The sequence below is a fragment of the Triturus cristatus genome, chromosome 3_1, assembly GCF_964204655.1.
Source record: "Triturus cristatus chromosome 3_1, aTriCri1.1, whole genome shotgun sequence".
NCBI lineage: Eukaryota > Metazoa > Chordata > Amphibia > Caudata > Salamandridae > Triturus > Triturus cristatus.
Window position 1 is genome coordinate 646359097 of NC_140583.1, and position 18542 is coordinate 646377638.

Consider the following 18542-nt stretch of genomic DNA (forward strand, 5'->3'; position numbering starts at 1 on the left):
GTGATGGGATTCCGTCCTCTATAAAGGACTCCCCCTAGATCTAGGAGGAATTTGAAAACTTTTACTGTTTGTGCTCCTGAGCTTGTTTAAGCTAAGTCAGACCCACGGATTCTCTGTGGTTTATTTGAATATTTTGAGTCCCCTCCCTTTTGATACATTATCCCAGCCAGATATAAATGACAAAGCATGCTAGTAATGGCCTATAACAGAGTGGCTTACTGCTGATCATTTGTTTTCAGTAGAAAACAAAGCCCTGCTATCAGGATGATGCTTCTTTTAAGCAGAGCCTGGCACCCTCCCTAGGATCAGTTAAGGCCCCCCTAGGGGGGCATGCCTCCCATTTTAAATACCCCTCTTCTACATGGTGCTTCAAGGGCAATAGAAAATAACCAGTTAGAATAAACAAGCCGCAGCACTTCTTTTCTCTTGGAGCTCTCCTCAGACATTGTGACAAACACCCAAACAAACCACCACTGTAAAAAACACTTATCAAAACGAAGAGAGTAAGGGTGAGCTGGCCCTGGAAACCCCTCCACTCCCTGTTGTTTGTTTATGTTTGCAGAGGGAGTGGTGGACGAAGGGAAACCTGCTGGAAGGGCATGGATACCAGAAGGACTTGCACGCCCAGTCATCCTGGGAGTGTGGCAATATGGAAAACAAGCGACATGGGCAGAACAACGGATTGAGAGGGTAAGGCGGCGCAGCCTCCAAAATAAAATAATTAAGCAAATTTTAAAAAAACATTTCAAAAACACGGTCGGAAGGCATGTGCTGTGTAGATAAAAGTAACGTTTTGCATGGCTGCCATGCTGAAACATGAAGTGTGGCGAATGTGAGGCGGCGCCATGCTGATCAAATAATAGGCACGCGGCCACCAAAATAAAATAATTAAAGTTGAAACCAACATTTCAAAAACACAGGATGAAAGCAAGTGGGTATGCAACAAGTAGGTGCAGCAAAATGGTGGGGGAAATGAACGCACCCACCAACATAGGCAATAGGAACCTTAGCAAACATAAGGAGATGATGGATGGAGAGCTGAAACTTTTCAGACACTCACCCCCAGTCACATATCTGGGTTGAATACATCATCCATTCTTTATCTCACTTCACCACCCCAGATCAGAGCCAGTCATATGCAAATTACTCTTGACCCTGTATTCATAGGAAAAGTCCAGCCCGAACTGCCAAGCCAGGTCCTCCCTGGACTGGAAACAAGCATCCTGAGACCGGTTTCGGCGTATCCCCCTTAATCAGCCAGGCAAGCTTGAATTCAGTGGCAAAGTGAGCAAGGGACCCACGTCTGGGCATCCACTGCCAACTTAGGGCAAACAAAGCAAACACAAGGAGATGATGAATGGAGCGTTGAATCTTTTCAGACACTCACACCCAGCCACAGATCTGGGTTGAATCCATCACCGTTCTTTAACTCACTTCGCCATCCCAGTTCAGACCCAGCCATATGCAAATCAGACTTGACCCTGTTCCTCATGGGAAGAGTCCAGCCAGAACTGCCAAGCCAGGTCTGCCCAGGAGAGGAAACAAGCATCCTGGGACCAATTTTGGGGTAACAGGAACACTAAGCAATAAAATAGTGCCCGAAATGAATAGTTGAGCCCTAAAGTGGAACGATGCCAGAAGTTAGATTTTGGTCCGTGGGAGGAAACAAATGAGCACCAGGTGGGGAAAAGAAGAAAGATTACCCATTATGTAGCAAGCCTTTTTAAAGGACAATCAAAGTTACCAATGGAAAGCCAATGGGCGGGCTGTTAGCCCATACAGTGAATACAGCATGCCTCAGAGAAAGCGCATGTGCGCTACCTAGGCTCGACCTAAAACAGTTTGAGTGGATATTTACATCTCTACCTGCATATACATTTACATATTTTTCAGTTCACAAACATTTGCAGGAGTACACCTGAAAACCTGCACCAGGCATGCTGCTAGGAATGTCATGTTCCTGCCCAGGTTCCTCTCTCCCTGTGCTGATATCTACCTAGTGTAGATTTAACATAGAGGGAATGGAGCCAGGTGTGCAAATGCACACCTTTTTCCCTTTTTTTATCAGTAGGGAAAACCTTATTCCCTTGGAGAAATCCGTCTTCCCCCCAAATAAATTCTATGGGTGATCTATTCTCCTTCCCTCCTGGAATGGGAGCTACTCCAGTTCATGCCGTGACTAAATTTAGACCTTTTTATGGAGGAAGGAGCTCAAATCTGATTTTATCAAAGGTCAAAAACATTTGTTTGTGGGTGCTCACAAATTTAAATGGCTAACAAGGCTTAGTAACACTGACTGATTTCTCAGATGTCCTCTGGAGGTATTTTGTAACTCACAAAATGTTTTGTGAATTGGGCCCCTAGCTGATAATTATGCTCTCAAAGGACCAGACTCGAATTGCTTACTATAGCTTTGCACAGTAAGCGGAATTGTAGACCTACACATATTGCTGACAATATCCTAAATCAAATCTTCAATCATTCGGAAACGCTGTAAAGAAAATGGGTTGCTGAGTCAGAAAACATGGAATACCACAGTTATGCATTTAGCTGAAGCACAAGTGGAATGTGGATAGCTATAAGCTGTTCTTCGAATCCTCTTGATACTGAGGGCAGCAATGAAGCGCAAGCATACTGATAGCCTTGGAACCACAATGACTGTGATAGTTAACAAATTTTTTATAGCTACCGTAACAAACCATGTCTTTTCACCAGTATGGAGGGCAGAATAGACCGCCTCCATGTAGTCAATCGACATAGTGTCTTGGCTCTTGAATTCTTTCTCGAATGTCTACACATTTCGAGGGAAGCTCAAAGGCATTCCATTAAGTTTTCATATTTATTTATGTGGATGGGGTTCTGATCTGGCGTATCAATATAGAATCCTCTAATATGGACTGTTGTTTTGTAGAAATATAAATGGTTGTTTCATAGAGATGCTCTCAGGCTCTACAACACGGTGGGAGCCAGTGACGACATTTGGCATTCCCTTGGAAGATTTGCAACAGTTTGCATTCTGGAAGAAGCAGCACCGTAAAGATGCCCTAACTATGAAACAACCATTTATAGTTCCATGAAACAACAGTCCATATTAGAGAATACCCTCACTCAGTGTCCGATATACTAAATCCGAAGGTCTGAAACTTTATAAAACATACTTTGTTACACAATATTGCGAGCGGGAGGTGGACATAACATCACCCACTATTGGCCCACCTTATTACATGGTTTTATTGTGTGATCCTGAAGAAGGTGGATTATTAGTGCCTTTTACCCACCAAAACGTACGTTGACTGTCTTTTGGGAGATCCTAGTCCACAACATCACATTTGGAAATCCTTTTCTGATGTAACATGTAGTGGCTGTGATTGGAATGAGTGGTGTACATGAGAGGATGCGTTTGGTAAGTGTATGGTTGAAAGAGGGGATTGTGATATGGGCTGAAAAACGTAAGTGGTAAATACTATTGATATGTACATTTTAAAGTGTTTTTATGTAAAATGTATGAAATAATCCTTTTCTTTTTATTGTACAAATGTGTCTCTGACAAATAAATAATTGTAATATAAATGGATAACTATGGTATATAATGTTTTGAACATGTAAATTGGAAAGCATGGTAGGATATATCTGCTATTTTTAAAATGAATAGAAAATAAAAAAAACTTTAAAAAAGATATATGCTTTGAATATTGTTTTTCGTCAGGTCATTGAGCACTTAAAGCCATTACAGAAGGTACACAGGTCAGGTGGGATTTATGTAAAATTAATTTACAGCTGTTAGATTTTTGCCCTGTGGAACAGCACTGGTAAGTAATCTATCTGACTATTCCAAGTTTTGAAACATGGTTTAGTAAAACTAAATGTATAATTGTTTCTTTTTATTTTCTAAAGTGAAGATAAGATAATGCGCACTTAAAAAGGCATTTATATATATACGTACTTCTTGTGTAGACTGTCTCATGATCTCTCCTGTGAGCAGATATATTCAATGCTCATGCATTATATAAAGATTCCAGTTATGAGGAATTTTGAGTACTAGGGGTACATGCAAGCATCATTTCCATCTATCAGGGAATAAGAAAGCAAAAAAAGTGCTGTGGTTGCGAGAATCCTACAAGATGAAAAAGACATTTTAATTGTATTGACAGTCAGGAAACACCCATCACAATCAGATCTTTAACAACAACCATTCCTTAAATCTAACCTAAATCCGGATCAACACCCTAAACTTAAATACAAGCCTTACCACTAGCCTTTGCTTAACCTCAAAGCTAACTCTTGTCCTGGCTCTAATGGTAGCCCTAACCCTAGAATGCTTTCTTTATTAATAATGAAAAGTATCATTCCAATACTTAATTTGTAATAATTTCTTTCCTTCTTTACTGGCTGTTAGTTATTGAAGCCGCGATACACAGAGAGCAATTCAGCGACATCCTTCAGAGGCCATCTTTCTTCTCTTTCCAGCACCATGAGCCTGGACGATGACACCAAATGGCTGGAATGGGTGACCAAGCAGTTTGAGAGCATCGCTGGCGAAGGCAAAGAAATCAGTCTGGGAGAATTCAAATCTGCACTTAAAGTGAAAGAGGCAAGATATTGTTTCATGGAGAGTACCAGTGACTTCCTAAACTTATTTCTGTATGATGGAAACTTGTGCTATGTAGTTAGCTCACAAATTTCCATTATGTTGCCTCCCTTATGACTTGCCGGTACTCAGTGCAGCCCATGCTGCGCATTAAGGCTGCATGGCTCAGCCTGTTGATTAGTGAGAAGTATTATCTGGGCTATGTGTTGCACTTACTCACACCTTATGAGCATCATGCCTGGGTAGATTTCAGCCTACTGCCTAAAGGTGACTTATACCACCCTGCTTCTGGAACATATACCGTGTGAGTATTCAGTGTGTCTCACCCTTTGCCTAGAAATCTAAACTATTTTTCAAATTGACCAGTTCTATTAGCTCCTAGCATACTTGCCAGCTGTCTTGTACAGCCTTTGATACACACACTGTATGAGCTATCCCTTTGATTCAATAACTATCTAAGCAACATAGCCTACTTGCTGGTGGCAGGTAGAAGCCCATATCGGAAACTGACTCACGTGTGCCAGGTAACTGCAGATACCACATACTGACTTGTATGATCAAGGTGGCTGAATATGTCCGAAATTGGTATGAATATTCTATGTAACACCCATCATACTCCATGCGCAACACACAGCAGTTAGGTGTGACTGTCGTTCTCATATTGTTTGTTGTTAAAATGAAGGTCCCTCACAAGAAGACCCATACTTGGAGTTCACACTGTATTTGTGATGCCAAACATTAACACCTCCCATGAAGAGAGACGTAAATATATGGGTTTACACATGCTCAGTGTATTTATACTCCTTTTGTTGTTTGTTATGGTATCGTATGCTTCCTTTACATAGCGCACTATCTGCCATTTACATAGTTTTGTGCTGCTATGGCTGCTAGGTGTTGATTTCTCTATGCTGGAAGCCCTGTGGTGGTGTACGGTCACAAGACTGTCCCCAGAGCCACACCGTGACCCACATCCGCTGCTCTCAATGTTTGGTTAACGTGCATTGGAGCCTTGGCGCGGGGAGTGTTTCTTAAGTCCTACCAGCCATCTATTTATGTGAAAGTCTCTTTACTGAATGTTTGTTATGTTAAGTACTATGATTAAGTCCCAGGAATTAATGTTGTTATTAGGTGGATGAGCAACTTTTGTACATGCTTGTTTTGGAGCCCGTGTTCCATCCACTGTTGCATATGACATAGTGAGATAGGATAACTGTAGGATCCCTCTACCAGCACTATGGTTTGTGTGTTAGTTGCTATTACATGTGTGGGTATGTGTGCCTGCATATTTGTGCTTGTGCTTGAATATGTGTATCCAGTGGTGGACGGCACTAGTAAGAGCAGTAGGCAGGGTGGGGGGGGAGTCGACAGACGATGGGATAAGTAAAATTAAATTGAAAAAAAATAAAACCACTTACCTTGCGCTTGCCGCATCGCCGACTCGGTGATTGAAAGGAACATGTAAAAGCATTTTGTGTGTTGAAATAACTTGTTTAACATATGGGGGTTGAATCATGTTGGAGAATTTTGCAATTACATAAACAAATTCTTCGATTTCAAGGCGGACATATTTACCTCTGCAAAGATAGTTAATAGATTAGTCAAATTTGTACATATACAATTGTCCCATTTTGATATACAATATTTATCATGGAGCTATTCTCCGTGTTAACTTCACTGTAGATGAAATGTTTAGTTGCAAACTTTTCTCAATGGAATTTTAATAATTTCTAGACTCATTTCTAGAATAGGAGTAGTTCGTCAAGATTGCATACTCATAAGTGAGCAAAACTTAGGGCCAGATGTACGACCATTTGCTTTTGCGTCTCGCAATTTTTCGCAATTTGCGAGTCACAAAAGCAAATGTACAACAGTGTCAGAGACACTATTAGCGATTCCCAAAGGGTTCGCAAAATGCGAGGCTCATGAATATTAACGAGCCACTCGCAATTTGTGACCCCATTGGGAATGGCTGGCCCTCCTAGGGATGGTGGCCTGCTGGGCTCAGCAGACGTCCATGTCTGGTACCCCTTCCCGTTTGCGAATGCTTTACAATCTACTTGAAGTAGGTGGTAAATTGCAACTGTTTTGCGACTGCAATTGCAGCCGCAAAACAGTCATACATAGGGCTCAGACTCGCTATTAGGAAGGGACTCCCTTGAAACGCCCCTTCCTAATAGCGAATAAATTTTGACTCGCTAGTTAGGATTTGTACAAAACCCATAGGTATTTTTGCATGGGCAAACGGGTTGCAAACCCGTTTGCACATGCACAAATACTTCATACATCTGGCCCTTAGTCTTTAATAGATTTAAAAGACCTCCGGCCCCAGTTGCATGAACCCTATAAGACCATTTAGGCAATATTCAACTTCAATGCACAATTTAATAAGTTCTTATCACTAGTACCTGAATGGCCGCTAGTATAACGTGCGAAAAAGTCTGATATTTCATCCATATCTCTTAGTGGAGTCTGAGCATATAATGTAGTTGCAATTGCAGCATTGAAATCGCCCACCAATAAAACAGGTAATTTGGGGTGAATATTTATTACATTTAAAATTGCAGCCAAGGTACCATTAAAAATGGAATCAAAACTATTACCCGAGGTAACGTATACCTTAAACAACAGCTGATCAGTAGATGAAGATGAACCAAGCTAATTGTCTATTTTTAGTGCATTCAGGGTATTTAAATTACTAACAATATGGATACAATTCCAGTTGATACATTTGCCTAGTAAAATAGCAGGATCTCCTTTTGCGTGACCCAACCAATACATAGGTAGTGGTGTGCTTGTAAAGAGCTATACTGTGTGAAATCATATTTATTCATTGACTACGTTTCCCGCAAACAAGGTAAATCAGTGTCAAAGATGTACTCAGCAAAGGGCCCTGTTTCATGATTGAGATGGCCTGCGATGCTCAATGAAATCAGCTTTAATCAGCGTCAGGTGTGTGACTCGAACCATAACTCTTGTCTTGCAGATGAGCTTGTTGTTGGGCTGCTTTTACTTATCTGCAATCTGATTGTATTTTTGGAATGGAATGTATTCACCTTGTCCCTTGAGTGAGGACTACAGCCAACAGGTTGCTTTTGAAGAAATAGACTCAGGAAGAGCTGTGCTGTACTTAGAGAATGGGACCCATGAAATCTCGATGAATGTCAATGCCATAATAGTGAAAGCCATCATTGGATGTCCAGGACCATGGCACAGACTGCAGCCGATTCAAACCTGGCTCCACAAAACTTATATTCACAGTAGAATGGCCCTGTGACTGAAATTCAGCATAAGCAATACGGGTGGGCTGAATGAATTTTGGAATATATAAAGTCGATTCTACATAAGGAAAAATGTTTTCAAATATTAGGTCGGTTGTGTGAGCCAGAAGGGAAATTCTGACCTCAAATAAACCTAATCCTGTGTTTAGTTGAGATTAAAGGAATCAAAGCCCATCTGGCCTAAAACTTCACATGGCTGATTTAAAGAGCTAGTTCTAAAAGTCTTAGGATTAGGGACATAAGGTTTTGCTGTGACATTCGGTTCTATAGTTGTAACAACAGAATTTATAGATGGAATTAGGGATGAGACCTGTTCTTGGCTGAAAGAAGGCAATCTGATTTTACATGCACCCTTTTTCATAATCTTCTATTTTTAGACCACTTTGGATGTTTAAGAGTCGCCTGGTTCTGAGACAAAGATTTATTTTTTGCCGAGAGTTTTCTCCGGTTAAGTTTAGTTTTGAGGATTTAGAGGGTTGCGAGGAGGAGTTTAGTGTGGTCCTATCCCCTGGGCTCTATGTGCAATTATTTACCGGGTTATCACATAAATTTATACATATTGCAAATATTATATATTCTAAAGATTAGTTTCGATTTGTGTAAAACTAGTCATTTGTGCCACTTTCTGGTAATTTAAGGCTCCTATAATTGATGTTAACATCTCAGAACTTTAGAAATTGGAGAAAAAAGTATCCTCAGTCATTTCTGGTAGCAGATAGTTCAGTGATGGCAAGTTGTTACTAGAATTATATTCTGGTGTTAATTGTCAAGATTTTATCACCTCACGGGACAATTTTCGCACAAGTTATTTCAATATCTTTATCACCATTCTCAATTCACCAAGGCTAGAACTGGAAAGGCCATGGCTCTGGCTTGGGCACAGTAAGGTTCAGAGATAGGATCAAACATACAGAGGCTGGTCACAGATACTGGAGAGAATTCCAGCCCCTTTCCACATTTTCTTAAAGAACAAGGAAAAGGAATGAAAGGCGGGAGTGGGAATTTGACAACACAACCAGCATTGAGAAATAATTTACCACATACACAGAGGCACTACTAGGCTGTTGAAGGGCGTAGCTGACCACTCTCCCAGACCAGTAGTGCTATGACCCTCTCTTCAATGAACCCGAGAGGGAAAGCAGGAAGGCTAACCTATAAGCGGCAAAGCTCATTGAACTGGCATGGAGGACAGAAAGAAGTCTCACACAAACACCTTAGTACAAGTAAGACAGGGCAAAAACAATGGTCACTATGCACAGAACAGCAGTAATGGTAGAGGGCCCTATAATGCTACTCACTGATTTAATATTTTTATATAGCTCATATGATTTTATATTTTTATATAGCGCATATGACTTTATATTTTTATATAGCGCATACTCGCATTGAAGATATTGGAGCACTTGACATGAGCACCAGTTACATTACACAAGGTCACATTCACTTTTTAGGCAGAAAGGGGCTTATATATATACATTTTTTTTGTAATTTAAAAAAAAAAAAAAAATGTCAAGAATTATACAAGCGTCAAAATGTTTACACAGCTTTTTGCCAACAACCCGGAGGCCGGCAGCTTAATTACTAGCATCAGTCTTATCGGCAGAACACAGCTTGTGTGCCTACAACCCAACGGGCCGGCAGCGTTATAACAGATCTGTTGTAAAGCATCCACTATACCAGAAAGGGGCTTATATATGAGCCCCTTGCATCGCTGGTGCGTCACTTTTGGTGATGCACCGGCGTCATAAAATATGCGCCACACTGCAACGTATTTACAAAGTGACGCAACTAACCAGATGCGCCACTTTGTAAACCCCTGCGCTAAATCATACCTGCATCAGGTATAACGTGTGCAGGGTGGTCATTCCCCCTCAAAAAAGGGTTGTAGAAGTGGCGCTGTGAAATCTATCAGATTTCACTACGCCACTTCTAGGACGCCACTGCATCAAATCCTTATGCCTGCCTCACAGCAGGCGTAAGACTCATGCAGACCCTTTCACATGGGGCTTGCTCCTTGTGAAAGGACACATTGCTGGAGTTCCATATATTTTCAGACACACTCCAGTAAAGCACCGTTTTTGCACCGACAGATACGTCAGGATTCCTGACGTATCTGTCAATCCTTCCGACATGGCGTGCCGTACAGTAAATACGGCTCATCCATGGTGTCACAAGAAGGGCACACTGAAAAGTGTTGCATCGCTGTTTTACCACAGTGATGCAACACTTTTCCTAAATGAGGCCCAAAGAGATTAAGTAATTTGCCCAGAAGCACAGGAAGTTAAGCCGACGCCGAGATTCAAACCTGGTTCCACAGCTCCAAAGTCGACAGCTTTGGCTGTAATGTCACATCCTCTTCCTTAATCACTGATTAACCTAGGAGAACCAAGGAGTGATAAACAACAGACTGAGTCAGCTTTGGTGAACATATGCATGGGATCAGGTTTACACCATCTAGGACTAGGACACTGGTTAAATATCAGTGATATAATTTACTGCAGCATCACATGTGGATACTGGCCGCTGTTTTCTCTACCAGACCCTTAACAGCTATAAAATCATACTTAACTTGGTAAAGCATTTACACAGACACTTCTGATTCCAACATGCTTACTGCCGTATCTCTTCCCATGCGTGTAACTCACATATTTGTTATAACTTGTTCATGGATCTTGGATGCTCTGGTTTTCTCAGTGCTTGTTGCATTCTACTAACTTCTCCACTCGCGCTGTGTTGTTTCCTTGTGTTTTTACATCTTAACTTTTACTAATTTGCTTTGTCTCCTACTTGTGTTCTAGTCATTCTTTGCAGAGCGTTTTTTTGCCCTCTTTGACTCCGATGGCAGTGGCGCCATCAGCCTGGATGAGCTGCTAAAAGCTTTAAACCTGCTTATACATGGAACTGAAACTGACAAACTTCACTTCCTCTTCCAAGTCTATGATGTGGATGGTAAGGGACTGAAGTCCTACTTTTTGTGTCTATTTCATAATTTTCTCAAATGTTCTGCTGTCTGTGGTCTTCTAAAGAAATATTAACTAAATGCCGCTATCCTTTCCGTCTATCCCTCTATTGCAGTATTCCTGTGGTATTTCAAGCTTTCTAAAAAGTTGTATGTTCTCATCATATCCTCAACCAGCCTATCCAGTCAGGTCTCACCCTTGCTCAAAGGATACAGAACAGCTCTGTTTGTCACATGGAATGATACAGTGATAATGACCCTTGTACGCTCCATACTTACGCATTGTATTGCTGCGCTTATAGGGGCAATTCCTGTTAAATGATTCAATTCATTCTTCTCTGATCTTGAAGAAGTCAGAATTTCTGAATATCTCTCAGAAGCTTAGGATCACATTTCAAAACGTAAGTGTGTCCCTTAATAAAATTTAGGTTTACATTTGTGTCAGAGGCCGCGGGAGCTCTGTTAGAAGGGTCTAATGTCTCAGCGCAGTGGAGGAATAGTTGAAAGGAAACGGTTCTGAAACTTAAGTTATGCTTCTGTATCCTACCATCTCCTCCATCCTATCACCACAGATCTTCGTCGGCCACATTCCATCCATGTTAAAGTCAAGTAAGGAAGGCCATCTTCACCTCAGTGAATGTCAGTCATGGTCAACCATGATTTAAACAGGAAGTCCGAGATGAGTGGAGTTACTGAAATCAGTTATTTTCTTCTTCGCCAACTGAAGTGGATACTATCCTAATTTCCACAATATCTTAGGCACTCTCCTAGTCACTTCTGAGTTGTACAATGACCACACCTTCTCCACTGGATTAGGGACCCATGGATCATTTCAAGAATGCTGATCAAATCCTATTTATTATAATGCTTTTCCAACATATCTCTACCAAAGAGGCATAGATACGAGAGGTAGGGCACAGGCAGCAACTTAACCTAGAACGGGAGGGATCATGATGTTGTGCAATTGTAGTCGCCAATGGTTCCTGCTGTAAACACACCAATTTCATGTTTTTCCGATTGATTGTCTCACAGTTTTTTGAGAGACACTGTAAAAAAACAATTCACGTTTTTTTATTGCCCTTTCTCGTTGTTGGGATGAGAATAGTTGGGGTATCAATTCCATTTCCAAACTAAGTGTAACATTAACTAGGTACATATGAACATTTCTCAGGTTTCACATAGGGATGGTTTCATTTCGAGCAGTACAATGCCCTCGACACTGCATCAGGTACCAGAAGTTGAGGTAAGGTGTTTACTTTTTGCCAAATGGAAAATCAAACCGTGAACCGTCTGGGCACAGCATCTCCATCCTCAGCTCTATCATTCCCCTGCCCACTTTGGATCAGTGAATACCAAAGAGGAAGGCCAAAGAGAACTTAAATATACAGAAGATCTGCAGAAACTGAGCAAACAGTGTCATGCCAACTTTTGTCTACAAGGTGCTGTTCTTGTCCAATTTTGTTTCATAGTAGTTCATGCTATGGCATCTGGCCAGCATAACATCTGTTTCTGATGTAGAGGAGCAGTCTTTTGGTGTGCATCCATTTGCTACCCTTGGCATCAGGTCACAGATCCCTAAAGAGACACATCCTTTTAGTGAGGTAGGGATGTTACTCCACCAGGCACCCATGAACCTGTCTTTGAGGCATGGGTGGCCATCTCATAGATGGCATTGCAATCCACATCAGCTCCTAGCATGAGGTCTCAGTTCCCTAGAACACAGTCTGGTGTTGGAGTGTACAGCAGCCTTTCTGCATGTCACTCCACCCCCCCCAAATTTCCCGGTTGTCCTGAAGATCAATGAGGGCCCAGTGAGCTGTGGGATTCTTGTTCCTCTGGCCTGGATGTGTTGGTTAGATACTCAGACATATACCCCTTTCTGCAAAGAGGCCAGCTCTGCCTCTACAGAGTGAACCTCATGTCCATGGAAAGAAAGTTCTACACGCGCCCTTAGATTCAGTGGTGGTTCCCAAAGAGCTGAAATATACTCAGAGAACCTCGAGATCCTGCCGGCTGGTGCATAGTCTGCCACTAAAACCCAGAATAAGAGCAAATGGCTTCAGTTTTGGGCATTAGAAAGCAATATCAATCTTTTTACCTGCTTGCGAGATGATGTGATCTTTCTGATGGATAATTCTAACTACAGATTCCTCACTTTAACAATTTTTATTGTTTTTAGAACAGTAATTAACAGCAGTAGACAAATATAATACATTGCAACATTCCCTTGAAAGAGCCTTCAGCGTGTACAGGGAGATAGGTACATTGCACTTTCCGTGAATCTTACATAGCCATACATTTGCAAGGAGACATAGTCAGTCAATCTGCCCCAGCCATTTGCCCCAGACCTTACAGTATTTAGCTGGACACCCTCTGGATTCATACAGCAGTTTCTCCTCTGCAGTGCACCAGTACACCCGCTTGCTCCATCGTGAAATACCAGGGGGTTGCGGATCGATCCAACTAGCTGCAGTGTCCCGTTTGATTACCATTATGGCTGTGGTGAGGAATTGTTTGTCAGCCCGGGATTCCTCACTTTAAAATATTCCCCAGGAGTCAGACTGGATCTGGAAGCTTCTGTGTGCAGCTAGCTGGCTACCAACTTCATGCACCCTGCGTAACTATGGGCGAAGCAGTTCGCCACATCAGACTGAGGCCAATCCTCGGTCCTCCAAGCGAGGTTTCCCTAACACCAAGCCATCTGATCAGGGTACCAAAACATTGGCTAAATCAAGTCTTTCAGATCGGGGGAATGAGATATAATTTGCTGGTCATCACTTGATAATGTCATGAAAATAAATAATACAACCTGAACTGCACAGTCCCCATCAGTATCTTGGCACCGTAGCATGGAGGGGCTCGCTTATCTTTAGGACCGGGCGATCTATGATTTTCTGTGTGTCATTGGCTTAAAGTGGAGTTTCTGACTGTGTTGGGCTCTGCTCCACTGAAGATTTCTTCCTTGCAGGAAGTGGTTCCATTGACCCGGACGAGTTGCGCACGGTCATCAAGTCTTGTCTCAGTGAAAGTGCCATCTCGTTGCCTGAAGAGAAGCTGGATGACTTGACCTTGGCCCTCTTTGAGTCAGCTGACAAAGACTGCAGTGGCTCCATCACTTTCGAAGAGCTGAAAGAAGAGCTTGAGAATTTTCCAGAGGTCATGGAAAACCTGACAATAAGGTGTGTTCTGGAAACTGTGTCTGAGCTCCTGCCAATATAGTGGAAAGATCCTCCCCTCCCAGAAGCCAATAACATGTGTTTGCTTTACTTTTCCATATCATTATAACTAGAACTGTATCACTAACCATCCTGTGTTCTTGAGCAATGGAGATCAGCATTAACTGTCAGGAAGATCTATGATTAAAGTACATTTAGAAGAATTTTATTGAATTGCACAGAGAGCAGAATTGCACCTTTATACAGTGAACAAAATTGAGGAAACTCTCTAGTGATTAGAAATTAACGTAGAGTGGAATTGCTGCAAATTCATTACTATCTGTATTTTGACATCCTTTTAATAAGAAGACCAAGGTGTTAAATTGCACTCTTGCAGCTGAAAAATGTTGTAGACAGGTAAGGAAATCTAGAATTAGATTAGTGGCTACTCTTGCTTCGTCAGCAATAGGCATCCCAGGACAATGTATACATGGTGCTGCATATATATTTCTAAGTCACTGTTGTAACTATTGTCACCATCGAATACATACTTATCCTACATATTAATACCCTTTAAAAAATGTTGCACTTTAATAATAATTACTCACTGTAGTACTCTTCAATAAAGAAAAAATCATGGATACTTACTGTTTAACACATTTCTTTACTCTTATTACACCTGCAGCATTTTCATTCTTTTGAAATTATCCTTGAATATAATATACTAAAATATCCCAAACGTCAACAAAGTTCCCTTGTAGTCAGTCTTTTTGAAAGCTGCAACGAGTGGAATCTTAAAGTTTACAGCAAATCATGAATCACAAACAGCAAGCCTGTACCTATCAGAAAAGTCAGCGACAATTCCATTATGATGTATGGATAAGATGTCCAGGGTATGTTGACCGATTTCAAATCTTTTGGTATTAATTTCTTAATATTTTCCACACAGCTGAAATGTCTAAGATGCATTGACAAAACCAGACGACTAGTTTGATTTCATGGCTTTACTCCTCGAAAGTAGCCATGGCCTATGCAGATCAAGGGGCATCTCGACAAAAAACAACTGACATTGAAAAAGGAGTGAAAATATATAATGTCATGAAAAAGCAAATTGACTCAGAAGCCTCAAAGCAGCACATTCTATGTCCTGTGCTCTTGCCAGCAGGATCATTGCTGGGAAAGACATTGTGGGCAAAGGTAGCAGAAATGTTCTTCTGGGCGGATGAATTGGAGACACTCAGGTACATCTCCTGGATCAATGTATTTGAGGGGTTGGGTTTCCGTAAGCCCAACATTACAAAATTAACAATCCGCAAGCACAATGGCTCTTTACCATTGCAGAAACCTGCAGAAAAAGATCAGATACCCCTTGTCACTGACTCATTTAGTGAAAGTTCTCCTGCGGCCCATACCAACGCTTAAGACTTTTACTAATACTTGACCATCACGAGGAAGAAAAGGATTAGGTTCCACAGATAATTGATAACCCCCCCTTCCCTATTAGATTTATGTGGGGAAGTTAGAAATAACATAGTCATCTATTTAACAAGGCTTTGAGGCTTTGAGGCTCAGAAGCAAAAAAAACAAGTAGTTTCCGACTTAACTCGTGAATCTCTGTATGATGCTACATGTTCTCCCTTTGAACACTCGCTTCTTTTTTATATTTTTTTTCATGTGCTTAGTAATGATAATTATAATATGGTTATAAAAACATTTAAACTTTAGACCACTAAGAATAAAGTCATCGATGATTGCAAGCCAGAACTGTGTCTGGCACAGGTGTTGATGTTTGAGGACATGAGCGCCTACCTTTACGATATGAAACAAATATGGGCACTCACATTTTTCCACAGATTAAAACCAAGAGTCATCGGTGTCTTGAATGCACTTCAGTCACATAATCCTTCCTTTTTATCCCATGAGCATAGCAGACCACTGCACTCTGGCCTTTTTGGAGTTTGACTTTGAGCCTTTGGCAAACTCAGGCAAAGTGAGTCGGAATTCCCTTCTGTTAGTGAATTATCCCACAGTTGGAGCCTGGCCAATGAACAGGACCATGTCAAGCACGCTTTTTACCGGAGAGAGACTGAACATAATAACTTTGGTCATGAACTGACATTGAGAAAACCCAAGGTAGGTCTCCTTGTGAGTGAATGAAAGTGCCTGGCAAAAATATGTTGCTACTCAATGTAGTCAAACATTCTTTTATAAGCTGTACTTGTGTCCAGAAGAAGATAAACTCTGTCTTCGGTCGTTTCAGCTGCAGTGACAGAGTTCTTATATAGTTGTTCATGACTCCTCAGTGATTTAAGGCGTGATGTGTATATATTCTGTTTAGGATCAATAGAATACATTATGACCTCTGAACAGGTCCAATGATGGTTTCATGTACCATGCATGCAGTAGATGAACAGGATAGCACATGCCAAAGCTATGGGTGGGAGGCGATAAAAAGCCCAATTCAACCAATCTGCAATTTCTTTGAGATGGTGGACCAGCAGACTGTGGTCCCCCCATGTCTAAGGTCTCTGAGAGGTGATAGGCCTCTTGTCTACTCTCCTTAATCAGCTGTCAAAGATATCTTACAATGACAGGGATGGAAACAAGATTCTGGTTAAAGATATATTGAAGGTGTACATGGTTCTACAGTTGTAAAGCACCTTTATTTTACCATGAGATGCACTCATCACACGGGGAATGTGGTTCAGGTGTGCTTTTCATTAAAATGTAACAAATGTTGTCTTTGGTTGAAACCTGCCCCATCTACTAGTCTCAACCACATCCCTTTACCCTCCCTTTTGTGCATAGGAGACACCACAAGACCCCTTACGTGTGAAACCCTTTTGTATCCCTCTTTGGCTTCACATTTCTCAGTTCTCTCACCACTCATGAGTCTTTCCATCCTACTACCTTTTCTGGTGCTCTTCTCTCCTGGCCCCTAGTTCCCTCATCTTTGTTTTAGTCTTCTTACTCCCTCTCATGTCCGTTCTCTATTTCTCTTCACCCCCTCATTCCTGTTATCCTGTCTTTCATTTCCTAACACCTGCCCTGTGCCTCAAACCCCCCACAATCCAGTCTGCAAGATTAGTGATACATTTATGTAGTGTTTTTCATGAAATAGCAGATGAGTAATGGGCATCAGGAAAAGCTACAATGCCTGGTGTAGCATCCATGTCTGAGTTTATAAGGCACAGTCTAAACATGCTACAGTGCTTTGGGTGTAGTATCTAGTTTAATTGCAGAAATACTAACATGTGAAGGTCGTAATGGATGTTTGTAGTACAAAACATAGTTGATCTTTCATTTACCAGGCCGCATTTATATGAGCAGAAGTGATCTCAGTAGGTATGCTCTAGGGTGGTATGGATTACCCGCTTGTGAGGTGCCTGTGTCACAATGCCCAGTTTATTTGCGTGCCTGGTATACATTTACCTACTATGCTTGGTTAGGACTAGAAGCCAAGAGCAACATAGCCAGCCACGTCATCACTCTATAAGGGCAGGTGGTTGAAGGTCTGAACATTTTGCAAACTGCCATCTTCTGCACAGCATGCCCCATTATAAACCAAGAAGGAAGCTGGGAAGTTTAGATACAGTCTATGTGCTGATGCGGCATTGTAGTTTGTTAGGGGAAGTATTTGAGGAATAATTTACTTCACAATTAATTTATCAACAATTCCATAATGATAAGGCACGCTGTGCAATCTGTTGTCCATTTGTATGTTTGAAAGGGGCTCATTCCGATGTCGGTCAAAAAGCCTCCAAACGACAGTTGGAAGCTTCACGACCGTCTCAGAGCCCTTCCGACCAACTTGGTCGGTTTATGGTCCGACCGCCCAATTACGATATTCCCGGTCGGAACGTACACTGGCCGGTCATTCCGACTTGGTTCCGACCGGCTCTCGCAGTATTCCCGTCGGTCAGAACCGCACCATAACCCACTATGGAGAAGTGTGGCTCAATGATCAGACCCTGATGCAGAGGTCTAGCCCGGGACCAGGGTTCAATTCCCCGCCTCGGCGGGTCTTGGGCTCAAAAATTCCACGGACCTGATAATTCTCGCCTCGGTGCCTAATCCAATCATGGAGTCCCACTCTGCAACTCTTGGCAATAGCTTGCTTAATCTCCACAACGGCCCCCACAACGCTAAGGATGCCTGGCCTCCACATTGGGGGTGCCCAGGAGTGGACGCCTCACAGGGAAAGCCAGGATGGGTTCCACAGCGGTATTCGTACAAGCGCCTTGAGACCCTTGCGGGTGAGTAGTGCGCTATACAAGTATCAATTTACATTTACTATGGACGGCGTTTCCACCATCGGGATTATGATGTCGGATTATGACAGCCTTTCCGTGCTGGCCTTTCTGACATGGAAAGACTTTCAGATACTGACTTTGGAGGGCCCTGGCACGGCCCCCTTCCCCTGCAACCTGCTGGCCGAGCGGGAACCTAAGGTACCCCCCTGTAAAGCCTTGCACTGTGTGACAGGCACCATGGGGTGGCTGCGAAAGGGTGCAGGGTTTTGCACACATACCCCTATTTCCCCATAGGAGCTTGTGTTATGG

The 18542-nt window shown here is 42.1% G+C and overlaps 1 protein-coding gene across 1 annotated transcript in view; it reads left to right on the forward strand.

Moving 5' to 3' along the window:
• The first annotated feature begins 4471 nt into the window (after positions 1-4471).
• NOX5 (NADPH oxidase 5) overlaps positions 4472-18542 on the forward strand; it is a 195922-nt gene continuing 181851 nt past the window's right edge. Inside the window, exons 1-3 of the mRNA XM_085646368.1 lie at positions 4472-4591; positions 10665-10815; positions 13794-14004. Coding sequence (XP_085502494.1) covers positions 4472-4591; positions 10665-10815; positions 13794-14004 — 482 coding nt within the window. The remainder of the gene's footprint in view (positions 4592-10664; positions 10816-13793; positions 14005-18542) is intronic.